This window comes from Balaenoptera borealis (assembly GCF_965194805.1).
Source record: "Balaenoptera borealis genome assembly, chromosome: X".
In the NCBI taxonomy this organism is placed as follows: domain Eukaryota; kingdom Metazoa; phylum Chordata; class Mammalia; order Artiodactyla; family Balaenopteridae; genus Balaenoptera; species Balaenoptera borealis.
In genome coordinates, this window is record NC_138881.1 from 14,227,892 (window position 1) to 14,252,313 (window position 24,422).

General features: G+C 39.8%; 1 protein-coding gene across 11 annotated transcripts in view; it reads left to right on the forward strand.

The window, feature by feature from the left end:
* Positions 1–23,168, forward strand: part of REPS2 (RALBP1 associated Eps domain containing 2) — a 226,399-nt gene extending 203,231 nt beyond the window's left edge. For all 11 annotated transcript variants that reach the window (XM_082375642.1, XM_082375650.1, XM_082375646.1 and 8 more), the window contains one exon: positions 17,666–23,168. In XM_082375642.1, coding sequence (XP_082231768.1) covers positions 17,666–17,734 — 69 coding nt within the window. In that variant the 3' untranslated portion in view covers positions 17,735–23,168. The remainder of the gene's footprint in view (positions 1–17,665) is intronic.
* The last annotated feature ends 1,254 nt before the right edge of the window (positions 23,169–24,422 follow it).

The window sequence follows — 24,422 nt, forward strand, 5'->3', positions numbered from 1 at the left end:
AAAATAGTAGCAACTTATTCTCTCCCAGCTCTGGAGGCTAGAAGTCTGAATCACGGTGTCAGCAGAGCTATGCTATCTCTGAAGGCTCTAGGGGGGAATTCTTCCTTTCTTCTTCCGGTTTCTGGTGGTGGCTGGCAGTCCTTGGCTGGTAGATGCATCACTCCAGTTTCTGCCTCTGCTGTCACATGGTGTTTTGTCTGTGTCTCTCTGTGTCTGTGTCCAAATTCCTCTTTTTATCGTGCCCTCTTTTTATAAGGATACCAGTCATTGGGTTAGGGCTCACCCCAATCTAGCACAGTCTCATTTCTAACTAGATTATATCCACAAAGACCCTGTTTCCATAGAAGGTCACATTTACAGGTACGGGGGGTTGGGAGTTAAACATATATTTTCGGGGCACCCACGACAGCCCCTGATTCTCTGCTGTTGTCCAGTGTACTGACGCCACATCCTCCTGCTGCTGCCGCCCCGTCTCTCTGGTTTCCTTTTCACAGCCAGGTTTCTTAAGAGTTGTTTTCATTTACTGTCTCTCATTCCTCACCAGCAGTTTTCTCTCCCTCCACTTCGTTGTGGCTTTCATTCTCCTCCACTTACACCCCTCTTACAGCCAAATTCAGTGGGCCTGTTTTAACATTATTTGGATTTTCAGAAAAATCTATGCCATTGACTGTTGACCATTCCTTCTTCTGAAATGTCTTTTCTAACTGGTTTTTGGGATATCATACTTTCCTTGTTGTCCTTCTACTTCACTGGTGATTCCTCTTTAGCAATCTCTGCTGTCCCTTCCTTTTTTATTTTCTGTTTCGTTACTACCCCGCTTTGCCCTAATTTTTTTGTTTGTTTTATTTTTTTTGGCTGAGCCATGTGGCTTGTGGGATCTCAGTTCCCCAGTCAGGGATTGAACCCAGGCCATGACAGTCAAAGCCCGGAATCCTAACCACTAGGCCACCAGGGAGCTCCCCCTAATATTTTATTATGAACATTTTCAAGCATACAAGAAAGTTGAAAGAATCATACAGTGAATATTTTCATAGCCACAACTTTGGTTCTGCCATTCACATCTCGTTGTACTTGTTTTATCACATGTTTTTCTATCCCTCTTATCTATCCTTCAGTCCATCTTAATTTTAACATGTTTTCAAGTAAATTGTAGACATCTGTATGCATCCCCTAAATATTTTAACATGCATATCATTAACTAGAGTTCAATATTTTTACAAGTTTTTCTCATGTTGTAAATTTTACATACAATGAGTGTACAAATCTTAAGTGTACACTTGCTGACTTTTTAACAAATGCATCTACTTATGGATCTCAACCCCCTATCAAGATATAGCACATTACCATCTCCCCGGAAAGCTCCCTCATGCTCCTTCCCAGTTAATTTCTGCCCCACTCACATAGAGGTAACCACTATTCTAAACTTCTTAGGTCATACTGTTGCCTATTCTGTAACTTTATGTAAATGGTGTCCTCTGACATGTACTTTTATGGAAAGCTTCTTTCACTTAGTATTATGTTTTTGAGATTCATTTTCATTGTTGTATGTCTCAGTAATCTGTTCCTTTTTATTGCTGAGTGGTATTCTATTGAGTGAATATGCTGCAATTTGGTTATCAATTTTCCTATTAGTGGACACCTGAGATGGTTCTAGTTTTTGCTATTTTGAATAAAACTACATTCTGGGATAAGTCTTTGTGTGGGAATATGTTCTCATTTCTCTTGGGTAAATTTCTAGGATTAGGATTAGTAGGTAATATGGTGACTGTGTGTGATTAGTTTTAATAGAAACTGATAGAGCTTTTCCCAAAGTGGTTGTAGCGTTTAGTACTCCCACCACTACTGTGTGAGAGTTCTGGTTGTTCCTCATCCTCACCAACACTTGGTGTTATTGTTGTAATTTTTAGCTAGTCCTGTGGTGAGATAGTTTTTATTTTACATGTCCTTAGCACTTTTCTATGTGATTATTTACTTTTCATATATTTTACTTTATGAAGTGTCTTTTCCAAATATTTGGCCATTTAAAAATCATTTTCAGCCTTTTTTGTGGAGTTGTAGGTAGATGCTTTTTATATATCTTGGTTACCAGTCCTTTGTCAAGGTATATATTTTATGAATGTTTTCTTGTAGTCTTTGTTTTGCCTATTAATTTTTTTAACTGAATCTTTTCATGAACAGAACTTTTTAATTTTGATAAAGTCTGATTTATCATTTTTTCCTCTTATGGTTTATTAACTTTCTTCCTATATAGGGAAACTTTGCCTACATCTAAATTATGAAGATATTCTCCTATGTTTTCTTCTAAAGCCTTTATTGTTATAACTTTTACATTTAGATCTATGATAACATTTGGTTTTTTTAAACTACTTTATTGAGATATTATTGTACATACCTCAGTAAAGCTGTACATATTTAATGTATGCAACATGATGAGTTTGGAGATAATTATACATCCATGAGTCTGTCACAGTTTATGCCATAAAACTGCCCATCACCTCTAAAAATTCCCTCTCACCCTCATTATTATTATTTATTTTTATTGAAGTGTTGTTCCTATAGTTGCTGTACAATGTTATGTAAGTTATAGGTGTACAATATAGTGATTCATGATTTTTAAAGGTTGTACTCCATTCATAGTCATCATAAAATATTGGCTATATTCCCTGTGTTGTACAATATATCCTTGTAGCTTATTTTATACCTATTAATTTGTACCTCTTAATCTCCTACCCCTATAATGCCCCTTTCCCCTTTTCTCTCCCCACTGGTAACCATTAGTTTGTTCTTTATATCTGTGCGTCTGCTTCCTTTTTTGTTGTCTTCTCTTTTGTTGTCTTCTCTTTATCTTTTGTGAATCTACTCTAGGTTTTTGTATTTGCTTTGTTGTTATCATGAGGCTTACATAAAATATCTTGTAGATATAACAGTCTATTATATTCTGATAACAACTTAACTTGGACTGTGTATAAAAACTCTACCCTTTTACTTCCCCCTTTTTGTTTTTGATGTCACCAGTTACTTCTTTTCATATTTTGTATTCATTAACAATTTATTGTAGCTATAGTTATTTTTAATATTCTTTTCCTTTAACCTTTATACTAGATTTAAGTGGTTAACACACTACCATATTACAGTAATAGAGTATTCTGAATTTGACTATATACTTAACTTTACCCCAGTATATTGTATGTTTTCATGTTACTAATTAGTGTCCTTTCATTTAGCTTGAAGAACTCCTTTCTACATTTCTTGTAAGGCAGGTCTAGTGGTGATGAACTCCCTCAGCTTCTGTTTGCCTGGGAAAGTCTTTATCTCTCCTTCATCTCTGAAGGATAACTTGGCTGAATAGCATATTCTTGGTTGGCAGTTTTTTTCTTTTTCTTTTAGCACTTTGGATTATCATCCCACTCGCTCAAAAGGTGCCTGCTGAGAAATCCACTGATAGCCTTATGAGAGTTCCCTTTTAAGTTACAAGCTTCTTTTCTCTTGCTGCTTTTAAGGTTTTTCTCTTTGTCTTTGATCTTTGACAAGTTTATTATAATGAGTCTTAAAGAGGAACTCTTTTTTAAAAAAATAAATTTATTTATTATTTTATTTATTTATTTTTGGCTGCATTGAGTCTTCGTTACTGTGCACGGGCTTTCTCTAGTTTCGGCGAGCAGAGGCTACTCTTCGTTGCAGTGCCCACGGGCTTCTCATTGCGGTGGCTTCTCTTGTTGTGGGGCACGGGCTCTAGAGCACAGGCTCAGTAGTTGTGGCTCACGAGCTTAGCTGCTCCGCGGCATGTGGGATCTTCCTGGACTAGGGCTCGAACCCATGTCCCCTGCATTGGCAGGCGGATTCTTAGCCGTTGCGCCACCAGGGAAGCCCAAGAGGAACTCTTAAGGTGAGTTTGTTTAATGATCTGTGAGCTTCATGAACTTGGATATCCATACGTCTCCCGAGATTTGGGAGGTTCTCAGCCATTATTTCTTCAAATAAGCTTTCTGCCCTCTTCCCTCTCTCTTCAACTTCAGGAACTCTCATAATTCACAAACTATTTCTTTTGATGACATCCCATAGATCACGTACCTTTCTTCATTCTTTTAAATTCTTTTTTCTTTGTTCTTCTCTGACTGGATAGTTTCAAAATCCCTGTCTTCTATCTCAGATTCTTTCTTCTGCTTGATCCATTTAGATGTCGATGTTCTGTATTATATTTTTAATTACATTCATTGCATTCTTCAGCTCCAGAATTTCTGTGTAGTTCTTTTCTTATGATTTCTATCTCTTTGTTAAACTTCTCATTTTATTCGTGTAGTGTAGTTTTCCTGATTTAATTGACTTCTCTTTCTGTGTTTTCTTGCAGCACATTGAGTTTCCTTAAAATAGCCATTTAAAAGTCTTTACTGGGAAAATCATAGATCTCCATGTCTTTGGGATTGGTTACTGGAAGATTATTGTAATTCTTTGGTGGTGTCACGTTTCCTTGAAGTTTTGTGTTGCTGTCTTCACATTTGAAGTAGCAGTCACCTCCTCCAGTCTTTACTAACTGCCTTCAGGAGAGAAATACTTTCTATCAGCCCATTAGAGATTCTGAGAATTTCTCAGATCTTCTATGGGTACACTTGCTCAACATTTCTTGTTCCTTCTTGTGGCAGAATTCTTAAGCTTGTATGCCTTATTCTGATCCTGCACAACACCAGGCCAACTGCTAACAGCCTCCCTTTTGTTTCCCAAAGATGGCACTACAGCTCAAATTTGTGGTCTCTCATGGTGCACAGATTTGGGCCAGCAAGGCTTTCTGTATGTGCTCAGTCATTCATGCTGCTGTCATCAAGAATGTGAACAGGAAGCTTGCCACAAGTTGGTGGTGTGTGTAAGTCCCATGGAGTGCTGAGAGTGCCCCATGGCCAGTTGGAAGATCCCCAGGGGCTTATGGGTGGGCTTCTTGATGGAGTCCCTGGACACATTTAGTAGGATCCATGTTCCTTTAATCCTCTTTTGAGAGTCCTGTTCGCCACTCTCCAGCCTCTTCCCCCTCCCCACCCCCAAGTCATGCAGTTCACAATTCAGTGCTCTGGATGGGGCGAGACAGGAATGAGCCTCTTTGACAGTGTCCCACACACCCAGGGAAACTGGGTGCTCACGTATGCGCTCTTCCTTCCCCTATGGGAGAAATCATAGGCCAAGATCTTTTTTAGTCCTAAGCTGTGCTGCTTTGTGAGAACGTGATGTGAGTAGTCAAACAGTTCTTCTTGCCCTCCGCAGTGCATCTAGACTTGTATTATTTTTCTTTAGCATTGTGCTGGAACTTCTCTGCTTGAAACTTGAACTTCCACAAAGGCTGTTTCATCTGTGGGTGATTGTCTAAAACAGTGTTTTCGAGGGTCTCCTGGACTGTGGCTGAGAGGGGCTAGAGCTGCTTCATGGGCCCCTGCTTGGTCCAGAGCTGGAACTGAGGTCTGTGTGCCTATTACCTGATGCATGGCTGGACGAGACTCCTCCTGGGTCCCTTGGTGTATGGTGCTGGATCCCAAAGCTCCCAAAAAGGCCCTTTGTCTGTGAATAGAGGCCAAATTGTTATTGGCAGGGGGATATGGACGAAGGATGTCTTACTCAGCCGTGCTGATGACATCACTCCTGGTAGTTCTATTTTTAATTTTTTAAATGAACTTCCATAGTGTTTTCCATAGTGGCTGCACCAATATCTATGATACATTTTGAATTATGTTTTATATATGCTGTGAGATTAGGGTCAAGGTTCATTTTTTTCCATACCAGTATCTCATTAATCTAGAACCATTAGAAGAAAAGAGTTTCTTTTCCTCCTTGGATTACTCTGGTGCCTTTGTCAAAAATCTAATGACTATATAAGTGTGCTTTATTTATGGGTTCTTATTCCATTCTATTAACCTATTTGTTGATCTTTTTTTTTAAATGTCTTTATTGGAGTATAATTGCTTTACAATGGTGTGTCAGTTTCTGCTTTATAACAAAGCGAATCAGCTATACATATACATATATCCCCATATCTCCTCCCTCTTGCGTCTCCCTCCCACCCTCCCTGTCCCACCCCTCTAGGTGGTCACAAAGCACTGAGCTGATCTCCCTGTGCTATGCAGCTGCTTCCCACTAGTTATCTATTTTACATTTGGTAGTGCATATATGTCCATGCCACTCTCTCACTTCGTCCCAGCTTACCCTTCCCCCTCCCCGTGTCCTCAAGTCCATTCTCTAAGTCTGAGTCTTTATTCCTGTCCTGCCCCTAGGTTCTTCAGAACCATTTTTTTTTAGATTTTATATATATGTGTTAGCATACAGTATTTATTTTCCTCTTTCTGACTTACTTCACTCTGTATGACAGTCTCTCCATCCATCCACTTCACTACAACTAACTCAATTTCGTTTCTTTTTATGGCTGAGTAATATTCCATTGTATACACGTGCCACATCTTCTTTATCCATTCATCTGTTGATGGACACTTAGGTTGCTTCCATGTCCTGGCTATTGCAGATAGAGCTGCAATGAACATTTTGGTACGTGACTCTTTTTGAATTATGGTTTTCTCAGGATATATGCCCAGTAGTGGGATTCCTGGGTCGTATGGTACTTATATTTTTAGTTTTATAAGGAACCTCCATACTGTTCTCCGTAGTGACTGTATCAATTTACATTGCCACCAACAGTGCAAGAGGGTTCCCTTTTCTCCACAGCCTCTCCAGCATTTATTGTTTGTAGATTTTTTGATGAGGGCCATTCTGACTGGTGTGAGGTGATACCTCATTGTAGTTTTAATTTGCATTTCTCTAATGATTAGTGATGTTGAGCATCCTTTCATGTGTTTGTTGGCAATCTGTATATCTTCTTTGGGGAAATGGCTCTTTAGGTCTTCTGCCCATTTTTGGATTGGGTTGTCTGTTTTTTTGATATCGAGCTGCATGAGCTGCTTGTATATTTTGGAGATTAATCCTTTGTCAGTTGCTTCATTTGCAACTATTTTCTCCCATTCTGAGGGTTGTCTTTTCGTCTTGTTTATGGTTTCCTTGGCTGTATAAAAGCTTTTAAGTTTCATTAGGTCCCATTTGTTTATTTTTGTTTTTATTTCCATTTCTCTAGGAGGTGGGTCAAAAAGAACCTTGCTGTGATTTATGTCATAGAGTGTTCTGCCTATGTTTTCCTCTCAGAGTTTTATAGTGTCTGGCCTTACATTTAGGTCTTTAATCCATTTTGAGTTTATTTTTGTATATGGTTTTAGGAAGTGTTCTAATTTCATTCTTTTACATGTAGCTGTTCAGTTTTCCCAGCACCACTTATTGAAGAGGCTGTCTTTTCTCCATTGTATATTCTTGCCTCCTTTATCAAAGATAAGGTGACCATATGTGCGTGGGTTTATTTCTGGGCTTTCTATCCTGTTCCACTGATCTATACTTCTGTTTTTGTGCCAGTACCAAACTGTCTTGATTACTGTAGCTTTGTAGTATAGTCTGAAGTCCGGGAGCCTGATTCCTCCAGCTCCGTTTTTCTTTCTCAAGACTGCTTTGGCTATTCGGGGTCTTTTGTGTTTCCATACAAATCGTGAAATTTTTTTGTTCTAGTTCTGTGAAAAATGCCACTGGTAGTTTGATAGGGACTGCACTGAATCTGTAGATTGCTTTGGGTAGTATAGTCATTTGCACAATGTTGATTCTTCCAATCCGAGAACATGGTATATCTCTCCATCTGTTTGTATTGTCTTTAATGTCTTTTCATCAGTGTCTTATAGTTTTCTGCATAGAGGTCTTTTGTCTCCTTAGGTAGGTTTATTCCTAGGTATTTTATTCTTTTTGTTGCAATGGTAAAGGGGAGTGTTTCCTTAATTTCGCTTTCAGATTTTTCATCATTAGTGTATAGGAATGAAAGAGATTTCTGTGTATTAATTTTGTATCCTGTGACTTTACCAAATTCATTGATTAGCTCTAGTAGTTTTCTGGTAGCATCTTTAGGATTCTTTATGTATAAGTGTCATGCTATCTGCAAACAGTGACAGTTTTACTTCTTCTTTTCCAATTTAGATTCCTTTTATTTCTTTTTCTTCTCTGATTGCTTTAGCTAAAAATTCCAAAACTACGTTGAATAATAGTGGTGACAGTGGGCAACCTTGTCTTGTTTCTGATCTTAGTGGAAATGGTTTCAGTTTCTTACCATTGACAATGATGTTGGCTGTGGGTTTGTCATATATGGCCTTTATTATGTTGAGGTAAGTTCCCTCTATGCCTACTTTCTGGAGGGTTTTTATCATAAATGGGTGTTGAATTTTGTCAGAAGGTTTTTCGGCATCTATTCAGATTATCATATGGTTTTTATCCTTCAGTTTGTTAATATGGTGTATCACATTGATTGATTTGTGTATATTGAAGAATCCTTGCATTCCTGGGATAAACCCCACTTGATCATGGTGTATGATCCCTTTAATGTGCTGTTGGATTCTGTTTGCTAGTAGTTTGTTGAGGATTTTTGCATCTATATTCATCAGTGATATTGGCCTGTAATTTTCTTTCATTGTGACATCTTTGTCTGGTTTTGGTATCAGGGTGATGGTGGCCTCGTAGAGTGAGTTTGGGAGTGTTCCTCCCTCTGCTATATTTTGGAAGAGTTTGAGAAGGATAGGTGTGAGCTCTTCTCTAAATGTTTGATAGAATTCGCCTGTGAAGCCATCTGGTCCTGGGCTTTTGTTTGTTGGAAGATTTTTAATCACAGTTTCAACTTAAGTGCTTGTGATTGGTCTTTTTATATTTTCTATTTCTTCCTGGTTCAGTCTCTGAAGGTTGTGCTTTTCTAAGAATTTGTCCATTTCTTCCAGGTTGTCCATTTTATTGGCATAGAGTTGCTTGTAGTAGTCTCTTAGGATGCTTTGTATTTCTGTGGTGTCTGTTGTAACTTCTCCTTTTTCATTTCTAATTTTATTGATTTGAGTCCTCTCCCTCTTTTTCTTGATGAGTGTGGCTAATGGTTTATCAATTTTGTTTATCTTCTCAACGAACCAGCTTTTACTTTTATTGATCTTTGCTATTGTTTTCTTTGTTTCTGATTCATTTATTTCTGCTCTGATCTTTATGATTTCTTTCCTTCTACTAACTTTGGGTTTTGTTTGTTCTTCTTTTTCTAGTTCTTTTAGGTGTAAAGTTAGATTGTTTATTTGAGATGTTCATTGTTTCTTGAGGTAGGATTGTATTGCTCTAAACTTCCCTCTTAGAACTGCTTTTGCTGCGTCCCATAGGTTTTGGATCGTCGTGTTTTCATTGTCATTGGTCTCTAGATAGTTTTTGATTTCCTCTTTGATTTCTTCTGTGATCTCTTGGTTATTTAGCAGTGTATTGTTTAGCCTCCATGTGTTTGTATTTTTTACAGATTTTTTCCTGTAATTGATATCTAGTCTCATAGTGTTGTGGTCAGAAAAGATACTTGATAGGATTTCAATTTTCTTAAATTTACCAGGGCTTGATTTGTGACCCAAGATATGATCTATCCTGGAGAATGTTCCATGAGCACTTGAGAAGAAAGTGTATTCTGTTGTTTTTGGATGGAATGTCCTATAAATATCAATTAAGTCCATCTTGTTTAATGTATCATTTAAAGCTTGTGTTGCCGTGTTTATTTTCATTTTGGATGATCTGCCCATTGGTGGAAGTGGGGTGTTAAAGTCCCCTACTGTGATTGTGTTATTGTTGGTTTCCCCTTTTATGGCTGTTAACGTTTGCCTTATATATTGAGGTGCTCCTATGTTGGGTGCATAAATATTTACAATTGTTATGTCTTCTTCTTGGATTGATCCCTTGGTCATTATGTAGTGTCCTTCTTTGTCTCTTGTAATAGTCTTTATTTTAAAGTCTGTTTTGTCTGATATGAGTATTGCTACTCCAGTTTTCTTTTGATTTCTATTTGCATGGAATATCTTTTTCCATCCCCTCACTTTCAGTCTGTATGTGTCCCTAGGTCTGAAGTGGGTCTCTTGTAGACAGCATATATACAGGTCTTGTTTTTGTATCCGTTCAGCCAGTCTGTGTCTTTTGGTTGGAGCATTTATTCCATTTACATTTAAGGTAATTATTGGTATGTGTGTTCCTATTACCATTTTCTTAATTGTTTTTGGTTAGTTACTGTAGGTCTTTTCCTTCTCTTGTGTTTCCTGCCTAGAGAAGTTCCTTTAGCATTTGTTGTAAAGCTGGTTTGGTGGTGCTGAATTCTCTTAGCTTTTGCTTGTCTGTAAAGGTTTTAATTTCTCCATCGAATCTGAATGAGATCCTTGCTGGGTAGAGTAATCTTGTTTGTAGGTTTTTCCCTTTCATCACTTTAAATATGTCCTGCCACACCCTTCTGGCTTGCAGAGTTTCTGCTGAAAGATCAGCTGTTAACCTTATGGGGATTCCCTTGTATGTTATTTGTTGTTTTTCCCCTGCTTTTATTATTTTTTCTATGTATTTAATTTTTGATAGTTTGATTATTATGTGTCTTGGCGTGTTTCTCCTTGGGTTTATCCTGTATGGGAGTCTCTGTGTTTCCTGGACTTGATTGACTATTTCCTTTCCCATCTTAGGGAAGTTTTCAACTATAATCTCTTCAAATATTTTCTCAGTCACTTTCTTTTTCTCTTCGTCTTCTGGGACACCTGTAATTCGAATGTTGGTGTGTTTAATGTTGTCCCAGAGGTCTCTGAGACTGTCCTCAATTCTTTTCATTCTTTTTTCTTTATTCTGCTCTGCGGTAGTTATTTCCACTATTTTATCTTCTAGGTCACTTCTCTGTTCTTCTGCCTCAGTTATTCTGCTGTTGATTCCTTCTAGAGAATTTTTTATTTCATTTATTGTGTTGGTCATCATTGTTTGTTTGCTCTTTAGTTCTTCTGGGTCCTTGTTAAACGTTTCTTGTATTTTCTCCATTCTATTTCCAAGATTTTGGATCATCTTTACTCTCATTACTCTGAATTCTTTTTCAGGTAGACTGCCTATTTCCTCTTCATTCGTTTGGTCTGCTGGGTTTTTACCTTGCTCCTTCATCTGCTGTGTGTTTCTCTGTCTTCTCATTTTGATTAACTTACTGTGTTTGGGGTCTCCTTTTCGCAGGCTGTAGGCTTGTAGTTCCTGTTGTTTTTGGTGTCTGCCCCCTGTAGCTAAGGTTGGTTCAGTGGGTTGTGTAGGCTTCCTGGTGGAGGGGACTAGTGCCTGTGTTCTGGTGGATGAGGCTGGAGCTTGTCTTTCTGGTGGGCAGGACCGCATTGGTGGTGTGTTTTGGGGCGTCTGTGACCTTATTATGATTTTGGGCAGCCACTCTGCTAATGGGTGGGTTTGTGTTCCTGTCTTGCTAGTTGTTTGGCATAGGGTGTCCAACACTGCAGCTTGCTGGTCGTTGAGTGGAGCTGGGTCTTAGCGTTGAGATGGAGATCTCTGGGAGAGCTTTTGGTGTTTGATATTACGTGGAGCCAGGAGGTCTCTGGTGGACCAGTGTCCTGAGCTCAGCTCTCCGACCTCAGAGGCACAGGCCTGACACTCGGCCGGAGCACCAGGACCCTGTCAGCCACACAGCCTTTGCTTTCTTCTGCCAGTTTTCCCCAGGATTCTGTAGGCTCTGGATCGAGTGGGATGTCCCAGCTGGTCTTATCCTGGCCACCAGAAGCTCATGAAGAGGAGGAAAAATAGTTTGCCCTCTTCTTTTTTTAGTGAGTGCTTGGCCGAGAACCGTTTTTTTTCTAGGGCACCTTGTAAATGGAAAAGCTTATCCGGGTTAAAAGTTCTTGCTTTGGCTGCTGTAATTCACGGTTATCTTGCGTAAGGTTAACCCGCTTGTTCGGTCTTAAAACAAAATTTATTCACCTGACGCCTCACGCTGGGCCCAGTTCAGCTTCAGTCTGACCCCTATTTGTTGATCTTTATATTGGTACTACACGGTCTTGATTTCTGTAAGTCTTGAAATCAGGTAGTACAAATTTTTCAAGATTCTCTGTCTAATTGGTTAGGTTTTAGAAAACACTCCTCTCAGTGGTTCTGAGTGTGTAAGTATTATGTGTCTTTTGTTAAATTTGTTCCCATTGTTTTGGTGACACTATTGCAAATTGAACTGTTTCTTAAAATTTCATTTTCTAATTGAGTTTATGAAGGCCACAGAATATAAGGTCATACAGAAAGCAATTATATCCCTATATACAAGCAATGAACAACTGATCACAGAAATTTGAAAAAGAATACCATTCATAATAGCTCACCCCCTCCCCCAAATGAAATACTTAAGTATAAATTCATCATAAAACACAGGATCTGTATACTGAAAACTACAAAATGGTGCTAAAAGAAATCCAAGAAGACCTAAATAAAGGGAGAGACATATGCTGTTTGTGGATTGAAAGACTCAACGTAGTAGTGATACTATTTTTCTCCAAAGTGATCTATAGATTCATTGCGACCTATCAAAATCCCAGCAGGATGTTTTGTAGATATAGACCAGCCTATCCTGTAATTTATATGTAAGGGCCAAGGAACTAGATAACTAAAACAAATTTGCAAAAGAAGAACAAAGGTAGAGGAATCACTTTTAGTATCAAGCTTCAGTAATCAAGATAGTGTGGGATCGATGACAGATCAGTGGAGAGGGATCGGGAGTCCTGAAGTAGACCACATGAATATAGGCATTTGATCTTTGACAAAGGTACAAAATCAATTCATTGAGGAAAGCATGTTCTTTTCAAGAAATTGTTTTGTAACAGTTGGTCATCCATCTGTAAAAAAATGAACCTTTGATCGAACACCTCACTCCTGATACAAAGATTAACTTGAAATGGATCATAGATGCAAATGTAAAACATAAAGGTATAAAACCTGTAGAAGAAAACATAGGAAAAAGTTATTGTGACCTGGGGTTAGAAATGATGCCAAAAGCACAATCTATGACAAAAAAAATCAATAAATTGGACTTCATCAAAATTAAAACTTTTACTCTGCCAAAAACACTGTCAAGAGAATTAAGAGACAAGCTACAGACTAGGAGAAAATATTTGCAACCCACGTATTTGACAAAGGACTAGTGTCCAGATTATATAAAGAACTCAAAACTCAGTAATAAGAACTCTCAAAGCTCAACCAACTCAATTTAAAAATGGGCAAAGGACGTGAACAGACACTTCACCAAAGAGGATATAAGGATGGCAAGTAAACATGTGAGAAGATATTCAGCATTGTTAGCCATTAGGCAAATGCAAATTGAAACCATGATCACAGACCAATATACACAGTGATAGAATTGCTAAAACAGAAAATCGTGACAGCATCAAGTGCTGGCAACTGGAACCCCCGTGAATTGGTGGTGAGAATGCTGAATGATACCCCACTCTGAGTAACTGTTTGGCATTTTCTTATGAAGTTATATATACATTTAACCTTGTGACCCAGCAGTTCCACTCCACCTTAGTGAAATGAAAAATTTATGTTCACTCAAAAACCTGTACACAAATGTTCATAGCAGTTTTATATCATAGTGGAAACGTGGAAAAAACTCAAATGTCCTTCCAAGGGTGAATGGATAAATGGAGTACGATGAAATAGTACTCATCAGGCAAAAGGAATGATACACGCAGCAATTGGAATGAAACTCAAAGGTGTTATGCTGCGTGAGACAAGCCAGTGTCAAAAGGTTATGTACTGCATGATTCCTTTTATTTGACATTCTTGAAAAGGCAAAACTATAGTGCTGGAAAACAGACCACTGGTTGCCAAGGGTTATGCATGAGGTGAAGGTTTGTATATCAATGAGTAGTAGGGAGCTTCTTGGTTGTTGGAACTGTACTGTACCCTCTTTGTGGTGGTAGTTTCACAAGTCTATATGTGTTAACATTTGTAGAACTGTACAATAAAAGAAAAAAAGTCAATTTTACCATATGATAATAAAAAATAAAATTTTGTAAAATGTCACACTTCGTTCTGTTTTATGGATCTTTGTATGTGATCTCGTTTTTGTTTTGCATTTTGCTTTTGCCTCCCCCTGCCCCCACCTTTGCTTTGGCGTAGGTCACGGTTATCCATTGGCCTCTATATTTGGTAGGCCCTTTTAATTGGGAAGCCCATATTTCTCAGTTCCTGGAGTTTTCTTGATTTTTATTGACCTCCCTCCCCCCATTTTCTCTGTTCTCCCTTCCTGATATTTTTCAGACACTGGACTTCTTAGTTTGGTTTTCTAATTTTTCTTTTCTAGTTTCTTTCTTTTCTCTTCTTTCTTTTTCTTCTTTCTTTTGTCTATATGTGGAGACATACTTATTTTTAAACTCTAAATCTCCTGTGTTTAATAACCAAGAGTTCATTTTTTTTGTTGTTCTCTGATTCTTTTCAGTGGCATCCTATTCTTGTTTCATTGTTGTAATATCTTCTCTTAATGGTAGTTTTTCTTCTTTCTCAATACTTGCTTTTTTTGTTGTTGTATATACTTCTAATTAGATACTTTCCTTCAGTAGCTGATGGTCCTTCTCTGCTTATATTTAGGAGGAGGATGAGAATGCATATTGCAAGTTCATAGCCTGTTGTGGGGCTTGTCAACTTTGAGCTTCATTCTCCCCCAGTTTGGCTGAGCTGTAGAGTTGGGGAACCCCCAAAGACAGTGTCATTTGCTGTTTCCTCTTGGTCTGGTTGGAGTCCTCAGGGAGGAGACTCTTGTGGTCTCCTGCATGGAGGGAAGACCTGGTTCAGTGGAGGAGAGGGCTCTGGTTCTCAGCATTCAGGGCATTCATTTAATCTCCCTATTTCCAGTCCAATTTCTAGTCCTTAATTGTATCTCTGTATTGCTAATCTAGAGGCCATCTGTTTTACCTTTCAAAGGAATAAATCCTCAGTGTTCTACCATAGTGGCAGGAAGGATTCGGGGATCTAATTACTTCTGAAGCAGACTTTCAGGCAAAACTTATTTAAGCCAATCGTCCTCCCCTCTTTCACTCCCACTTTCATAGGTATCTGGTGCTGCCAATTTGAGTCTTTCAGGGATTCTTCTTTGTAAAATCAGATTGGTTCTTGTTTTATCCCCATGCTTGGCTTGCAGTTCACTTTTCTTTACTTGATCTGTAGAAGTGAAAAAGTTCTAGGTCTAGTGAACAGAAGTCTGAAGAATCATCAAGCAGAGCTCTAGTCATGGCTTCTCAGTCAGTTCCCAGACTAAGTCAGTTTACAGATACAGAACCCTTGAATAAAGGGGTCTCTGAATCACCGTTAGGAAGGACCCTACTCTGCAGCCAAAAGTTTATATTGTTAATCTTTCTCCCAGCCTTTCCCAAAGTGTGTGACTGTGCACTGGGGAAAAGGGACTCATCAGATTTAGGGGGGATTACTGGACACAGGCTCTGAAGTGATACTTATTCCAGGAGACTCAAAACATCACTGTGATCCACCAGTTAGAGTAGGAGCTTATGGAGGTCAGGTGATCAGTGGAGTTGTAGCTCAGGTCCATGTCACAGTGGGTTCAGTTTATCCCCGAATCCACCCTGTGGTTATTTTCTCCGGTTCCATGATGCGTAATTGGAAGAGACATATTCAGCAGCTAGGAGAATCCCCACATTTATTTTTCTTGGATTTGCTAATTCATTCAGCATTCATCAGTTTGCCTTCCAGCTTACCAATTTTATTGCTATCACCTCTTCCCTTTTGTCTTCCCTGTCCTTGTGTGTCTATGACCATGTGCACCACCCCCCCCCCCCAGTTAAAAAAATTGTTTTAGTAGAGTTGCAGTAGGGAATGAGTTTGGTACATATGTTCAGTTCTGTCTTTACCTGCAGCCTCCATCTATTGGGTTGGCCAAAAAGTTCGGGTTTTTCTGAAAGATGCTATGGAAAAATAGAACGAACTTTTTGGCCAACCCAATATATTATTTTGCTGGGTGATGTTACATAATCTTATGGCTTTGAAGGCCATCCAATCTCATAAATTTATGCCTCAAGCCCTACTTCTCTTTCTTCTAAGCTCTACACATGTATTTACAACTGCTTATTCAACTTTTCTCCTAATATATCTGATACACATCTCAGATGCTTCATTCCCAACCCTCTCCTTGAAATGCCCATTTCTCATCCAATCTTCGTGTTCTCAATTAATACCACACTACCAGCCGCCCACTTGCTCAATCCCAAATCCCTTTCCTTCTTTCCTATATCACCTTCATCAACATCTCCTATTAGTTCTAGATTTAAATTATGTCCAGAATCCATCTCCTTCTCTCTATCTTTATGGCTGCTACCTCATCTAAGCCATTTTCATTTCTCACCTGGTTCCATGCAGTAACCTCCCAACTGCTCCCTGCTTCCACTCTTGTCCTGCTACAATCCATTGTCTACGCAGTAGCCAGAGTGAAAATTCTGAATTCTAAGTTAGACCAAATGCCTTTCCTGATTCAAAGTCCTCGTTGCCGTACACTTTGAATGGCATCCACACTCCTTATTCTGTCCACAAGGTGCCTGCCTAACTCTTTGACTTTAGCTCCTGCCAAGGTCTTCATTGTCCCCTCTGCTCTGGTCACACAGGCCTTTTGGTTCATCAAACACACCAAGCTTGTTCCCTCCTTTGGGGCCTTAGCGGTTGCCGTTTTATCTCCCTGAATATCCTTCGCCTGTATTTTCATGTGGCTCACCTCTCACTTCATTAAAGTCTCTGCTCAGTAGCGTCCGCTTTGAGAAGCCTTCCCGGGCCACCCTCTCCACCTTTCTCCCAGATCCCCCATTACTCTCTATTACATCATCTTATTTATTTCCTTCTGAAAGTATCTTGATTGTTTTTTTTTTTTCTTCTGACTTTCTTGTCTTTCTCTAGCCATTTGAGTATGAGCCCTGTGAGGGCATTGGTTTGATCTGTCTTGTTCCTTGGTGGTATCATCACACCCAGAGCAGAATTGGGCCCATAGTAGATAGATACTCAAAGACTGTTGGATGGTAGGTAGGAGGGTGGGTGAATAAACGTTGGTTGAGTTCCACGCTACTATTAGCATGTTGTTTCTTCTGGGATGTCTCAGAATTGAGCCTTTATACAGAATTCTTTCCCACCTTGACTGATTCAACTTCAGAATGCCTTTACGTATCCCCATCTCTCCCTGCCAGTAGGTCTGTTTTAGGGCTCAAAGTTTGAATTCCCAAATAGCAGATTGTAGATCCTGTTTTCTACCTTTAGCCGAGAAGTCACACCTTCAGCCATATTTTGTGCAGGAGCCTGGATGACACTTTGGTGGAAGGACGACCAGTGCCCTTTCTCATCCCTCAGTCCTGATCCAGTATGGCGCTGGAGTGGAAAGAAGAGATTGCAACTAGAGATGTAGTCCTGATGGCTCGCCTCTCAGTATTAGGAGTCTGCTTTTGCTTTTCTGCTCCCTTCCAATCCGTTTTTTTATTTTTAACATCATTCTGTGCCAGCCACTGTTAAAACTGAGGGTGAGATTTAGGCGTGGGGGGTGAGGAGGGTTGGTCAATCAGTTTCATTTCATCATCTTAAGAAAGGAGTCGAGAGACTGCAAATTGTGAAGCCTCCTGTGTCCGGTCACCAGCTTTAAATGTGACGCCTCCCAGTCCACTTGTCCTTGAGTCATATGGCACCTAAATGCTTGTGGGTCCAGTCATAAGTTTCTTTTCAGTATCTGATGAAGTAGGGATGAACCCAGGAAATGACCCCTCTCTTCTCTTTGTTTTGTACAACTCAGGAGGTTCATCAAGAACGGATTGCATTGGAAAACCAACTGGAACAACTTCGTCCAGTCACTGTGTTGTGACCCCCAAGATTCAAGTAACAGTGGGTGACCTTTCCTGCCAAGATCTTTCCTTTGAATGTTTCAACACAACTACTTGTCATAGATGTCTGAGACTGTGTCAAAAGCTCTTAGCGGCGGAATATAATCCATATCACCTTTTCTCTTGTGCTTCACGTGTACGTTTTACTGTGGTGGAAAAAATACAACTGATTATCACACTTGAAATTGTAACTATCAGTGGAATTTACCTCCCATTCTTAAGTACTTCCTCAAGGTGTTAGATGTTGCTCCTTACCCAAAACCAATCTTCTAGCAAATAAAAACAATTTAGAGCATTACTTATTTAAAGAATTTATGACTTGTACAAAACCTTGTAATCCAGTACCTTCAGGTTTTATTTTCGTATGTATATCACATACAGTAGATTGGTTTCCTGAATAATTATGATTCCAACTGGATAGTCTTTGGCATGATGATAATAAAAACAAAAAGTAGAAGAAAACAAAAGCATTAGCTTTAGACTGGCGCTGTGCCCTCCACCACTATATGCCAAAAATTGCTTCTCTAGTGCCATCTTGATATTATATCTAGCTATAAATAATACATGACTATTGTTTTCTATTGAATGGCAAAGACTTATTTAGTCTTTACACCTCTGTAAAGTAGTAGTTTTGTCCATGATCTATTTAACTTGGCCCAGCTAAGCCGTCAACCCAGACAACTCAGCCCTTTCATGTAGATTTTTGGGCAAGAGCAATCTGCCTGAACTGCCTTGTCCGATCAAATTAAATAAATAGTTGCCAGATCTCTACTTTTATCCTGCATGGGTTAACATATCTGTAAATGCATGAATTTGGAAACCACCCATCAAATGTGAACGGCTGACGAGACTGTTTGGACTGATAAGTATTTGTTGTTTGAACGCAGGTATTCAAACTAGGGAAGAAGGGGCAATGGTTGTTACCAGTAATCCAGCAATCTCTGGTAGTTATTTTTGTCTTTGTTATTTTAACCCGGATCGTGAGTGTATTGGGTATGAAGAAATAATGAAAGAAAGCCGATCCTCACACTGGATATATGACTATTTTGTTCTCTGTGAAGTGTACCCTTGGGAAGGGATTGGTTTATGTGCAGTTCAGAGGCGCCCAACCGACTCCAGTGTAAGTGATGTAAAACAGTAAGCTCAAATTGCAGAAGCCAGTACTCTATAGAAATTTACATAGCCTCTGCTTCTCCTGTAAGCTCAAGTTGAAAGTGGGAATTGATCGACCCTCCCAGGTATCCGGCCTCGCCAGCTTTAACATCACTTCAGGAGACGGATGGCAAGACATGCGGTCTCTTGTGCATTTTGCTAATTTACTGATTCTTAGGATAGCGGGGTGGGGTGTGCTAGGGTTCTTTCTGAAGTGGTTTAGGATAGGTTTGCGGTACGCGGGACTAAGCCTTTGATTTCAATAGAGTTGACTGCTTTTAGAAGAAGTAGGCTTTTATTTTTAATGCTTTCTTACTCCATTAAGCTGTATCAATAGCTTAATGGCAGAAGAGAAACGCTCAAACAGATGATGTTTTTCCAAAAAAACCCAAATTGTTGATTCTGTTCTGCGCATATTAAAGGATTCTGAATTGCTTGGATTTTGAAAATCACAGGACTTGAACTATTTCTCTAGTCCCCCTTTCCTTCCCTTTTGGCTGCCTTTTTTGTCCCCGTGGGAGGGGTTCAGAGTCAGTTTAAACCCTTCCTAAGATTATGAATGGGTGAGTGCACATTTTTTAGGTAACCTCTTTTCACTTGTTCTGAGATCTGGGGGCTGCAACACATTTTATCAACAGTGTCCTTGTCACAGACGTTTCATATCATGTTTGCCTTTTGTTCCATTCAATCCAGGAAAGACTAGCATATGCACTTTATCTCATAATCTTCCAGGACATATGCACACACTCCAGATAGCACTTCATATCCATTAAAAAGACAAATAAACTAAAGAATGTTAGTCTATGTTATGCATTTTTAAAATATTGACATGTTTTTCTCCCATCAAGCCAAGGCCAGAGTGAGCCAAATTAGGAGGTTGGGGTTTTGTTTAGTTAGCTTGGTTTTCATTGAAGGAAAATACTTGCATTGGACAATCAAAGCCTCATGCGTTGCACAGTCTAACCAGTAATTTAACATAGGCATCATTAAAGCCCACACCAATAATATCTCCACCTCACCTTCTTGACTGGACTTAAGAGTGACCACAGTTTCTTAGTTGCCTAGAAGTGGATTTTTAAAAAAACAATTACACCCCCCCCACACACACACAGAACGTGATATTACCTAACTAATGCTCATCCTCTGTTTCTCTGTTTTCGTAGGATGTATACTTTTATTTAATTTAGGATTATAACTCCTGATAATGTTTCTGTGAGCCTTTAATATGATTTATAGGGAGGCTGGGTTATTGATATCACCATTATACCTCTTCTATAAAACTACTCAAGCATAAGACCTTGTTGGGCAGAAGTCTCTGGGCAGAATGTTGATGTTGCCCCCATCCCCGGGGGTTTAGTAACCTTATTGTTAAGTGGTCTTCCTCCATGGGAGTCCCATAGTCCCAAGGGTGAAAACACAGTGGGAGTAGATCACCAGCTTATTGGGTACCTCAGTGTCTCTGGTATGTGGCTGATTTGGCCACCTCCCTATCCAGCAGCCATGAAGCAAACCCAAAAGGTAGATTTCTGGAACGCAGGAGTGTGTTGGAATCAAGGCAGACATTTGCCTTAGTTGGAGGGATCTGACTGCTTTATAAATATTAAAGGAGTGCTTTGGGTCTGGTTGGGAGAAGGAGGCAGCTTAGCTGGGAGCTGTGCCCATTTTCTTCTCATTGCACAGTAGGATGTCAGAGATGAGAGGACCCCTTCCCATATCCTGCATTTGCTTGTGGGGAGACCAAGGCCCTAAGAAACCACAGTTCCTAGTCCAAGAATCCATAGAAGGAGGGAGCTGGTGGCAGAGTTGGGATTTTATGGATTCTCAGTTGAGTCCTCTTGCCACTAACATTACGAAAAATAGATTAGAAGGGTTTTTTCTATGTACCATGTTGAATCTTATTTACTTAATTAATCAGTCTTAAAATATGAAAACATGTCTTAGTGAGTTTTAGGTCTAGATACTTCTCTTGGATTGAAGCAAAAAATAAAATCTGAAGAGAAAGAATATGATTGAAGTATCTGTTCTTCAGAACACCTCGTCTTTCATGATGCAGTAAATTACCCTGAGTTTCTTGGCAGAACTTTTGACAGCTGTTGCTTTGAATGGATTCCATTCCTGTATTCCTTATGGGAGTTTGTTTTTAAAATAGACTACTGTGATTGAAATGAACTCAATATGTAGTAAGTTATAGTTTTCTTCAATATATCTTGGGTTACTTGGGTTGCAAATGTTCAGTTTCAGCACAGTTTAGGGTGAGTAATCAAAAACATGGATTTTTCTTTGATTTCCTAGTAATGTCTGAACTATCATAAAGCATTCTTCTCTTCATATGTGACTTGATTCTAATCTGTTTCTAAATGATATTTGTCCACTTCTTAGATGAGCTCACAACCATGGTAATGATAGATGTGCTCTTAGAAGATCAATAAGAAAATAATCTGGAATGGATGTTTTTCTTGAAATTAAGACAGACATTTGCAGATGTAGTAGTTGGAAAGATTTCAGTTTCATTATAACACCTTAGAGCTAAAAACATTTGTTCAGCACAGGCTAGAATCACACCTCCTGACAAGATATCACTAAGGGAATTTGATTTTTAAAATATTAAAAAAAAGAATTACAGATATCATAGCACCCAGATCTTCCCATATTGCTGAGAAGTAGGACTCAGTAGGTTGTGGTTTGAACATTATGAATGTGAACAAAATGAAATCTCTGTTGAGAGGTCTTTTTCTCCTCTAGTTAAAGAGAACATTCTAGTAACTTTGGTTTCTCTTTCCGACTGGTTTACTCTGTTTCAAGTGTACTCTTTTGAAACTGATTTCAAAGGATCACTTGAATTTACACTTTAGTTATGGGTGCTTTGTTATAGTTTTTTGACTCAGTGTAGTTCAAATTCCTAGTGAGAAGTGGGGGGATGTGGGCTTTTGCAGTCCTGAAGTGGCATATTCTGCTTCCCCTTCAGCCCAGGCTAAGGGAGGCGGCCCACCGATGCCCACAGATTAGTCATCGACGGCAATTTATGAGAGTCTTACTCTAGGAGCCTCCCCACTTTGCTGTTTGCAGTGAGAAATGTAGCTGGTTATGTGACCCTCCCAAGAGCAACTGTAAGAACAGCAGACCAAGAGGGCCAGACATGAAGAGCAATACAAACCGATTCTCCCCAAAATAGACTTTCAGAGGTTGCCTTACTAAGTGTTCCCTGAAACAGCCAGTCTGTGGATGTGGGGAGACATCCCAGGTGCACGGTCACGTTCAGGCTTGTCTCGTTATTTTCTACATGTGATTGATAAAGGAACCTTTTCCGAAAGGCATTACAGCCAGCGGTTCAATCGACAGGATTTGTTCTAGTGACAGAAGTCTTGCTCTGCTCTCAGCACTTGAGGAGTGTTTAGTTTTTGTGTTTTGGGGGTTCTACTGTCCTGCTCTAAGCTAAGTTCATGACTGTGGGAGGTTGGAGAAAGTGGTTTACGATTCTGAAGACCAGAGGACACTGGAACTTAAGCAGGCCAGAACTGGAATTTGAGGGCTGCAGTAGGGAAACTTCTGGTCCCAGTTCTGTCATAAAGCACTATGTCGGATGTCAAGACTGGATCCTAAAGCTCCTTCAGGGAGCCCTGACCTGGGAATGGAGCAGGTGACGCAGGGACCCCCTTGTATGGAGATTGGATCAGCTGAGTTGTGTGGGTTTTATTTTGTTTTAAGGTAACTTGTGTGAGGGCTTCAGCTGCAGCCACCCTGGGAGCTGGGGTGTACCCTTACCTTTAGCCATTCTTTTTGTCTTCAGCACAAATCCGATGTTCAAGTGAGCCAGAGGTGGGAAGAGCCATTTTACTCCTTGTAGCTGTGGGCCTGGAGAGATAATGAGCTGATGGTCTATTTTAACCTCGAAAGTAAAAATGTGTATTTTTTCACTACAGTTACATTGAACAGTAGAATGAGGAACAGCAAAGTATGTATTTGATGCCTTCTGTCTTTTCATGATAATGTGCTAACAAGTTGTGTTAGTATTTTACTCAGCCAGAGTCTCATTCATGTGCTAAGCATTGGGAACTGTATGTATATTGATCTTAAACATAAATAAATACAGGGTGTCCTATATTTGGATTGTGACTTGTCGACTCAAGCTAACCTTACTGCCTCTCTTTCACACTTGTTGGAAAGTCTGTGGAGAACATAGTAGGTTAAGAATCTCCAACTCTGGAAAATATACATGCTGTGAAACTGGGGTGCTATGTGAAAAAATAAATGTCTGATAACGAAGTGTGGCTCTGGTGGAGTCTTGGTGTCAGTCAGTATATTGTGGTCCGCATTTGGTCTCGTGCATTTAATGCAAGTGACGTGAAAAGGAGTTGGAGGTCTTCCCAGTTAAATCAAAGTCTGAGACCTGGTTATTTTCACCTCCTAGTGATCTGAGCTGGGTCCTTAAATATCTGTGCACAGTTGACAGTCGGCCTTCATGGGGTATCATGGCCAGCTCACAGTGCATTTTAAAGATCCACCGAACTGAAAACTTGGATTAATCTAGGGTCAAGTTTTTTGCCTCATCTTCTTGGCATTCTTTGTGTTCAGAAATGTTTCCATCATAATGTCCTTACCTAGCATGCAAGGGAAGGGGAGGGATCAGGAAGGGTTGGCTTTAAATCCCAACCAAGTAACCTGGCACCCCAGTTGCAGTTTCTTATCTTTAAAACTTGGGTAATTTTAGGAGCCACCAGTCTCCTATCAGGTGGGAGTTTTATTCCGTACTGTGAATGCAAATTGGCCACACATAGGATATTTCCAATCTGGTAGTTCCAAATGCCAAACTAACTCTGGAAGAATCGTCCATGATTTGGCTCATAAGCTTGGCCACTGGAGACCACCAGGCCCTGACTGTTCCCAGGGATCTGAGATCATCTGGGCAAGTGGTTCCCAAGTCTGGTCCCCAGACCATCATCAGGGAACTTACTCGAAATGCAAATTCTTGGTACCCACCCCAGACCAACTGAATTAGGAACCCTGGGAATGAGCCCGGCAATCTTCCTGTTAACAAGCCCTCTAGGGGACAGTGATTGCTCACTAAAATTGAACTCCTGATCTTGCTAACCACATTTTACAGTCAGGGACACTGGTGCAGAGAGGCAAAAGTGACTCATCTAGGGTCTCAGCTAATTCTGAGCAAAGGGTAAAAATGTTCCCAGGGCCGACTTTCTGCTGTGCTACAGTGTCCATTCATAAGTTTGTTCCCTCTCCTGACCTTCCTTCCACAGATACTTACTGTGGCCCTACTCTGTATCAGACACTATGTTAAGAGCTCGAGATGAGACCTATAGGACAGAATCCCTTCCCTCAAGGAACTCACAGAGACCAGATGACTTGCAAGGCAGTGTGGGGTAGGCGCTATGATGTATTAGTCAGTGCCAGCTAACTGCTATCTATAACGAAGAGCCCTGAGAGTTCAGTGGCTTGACGCAATGAAAGTTTCTCACTCAATGTATAGTCCAGAGTGGATGTTCATAGTTGTGCCATTTTTCT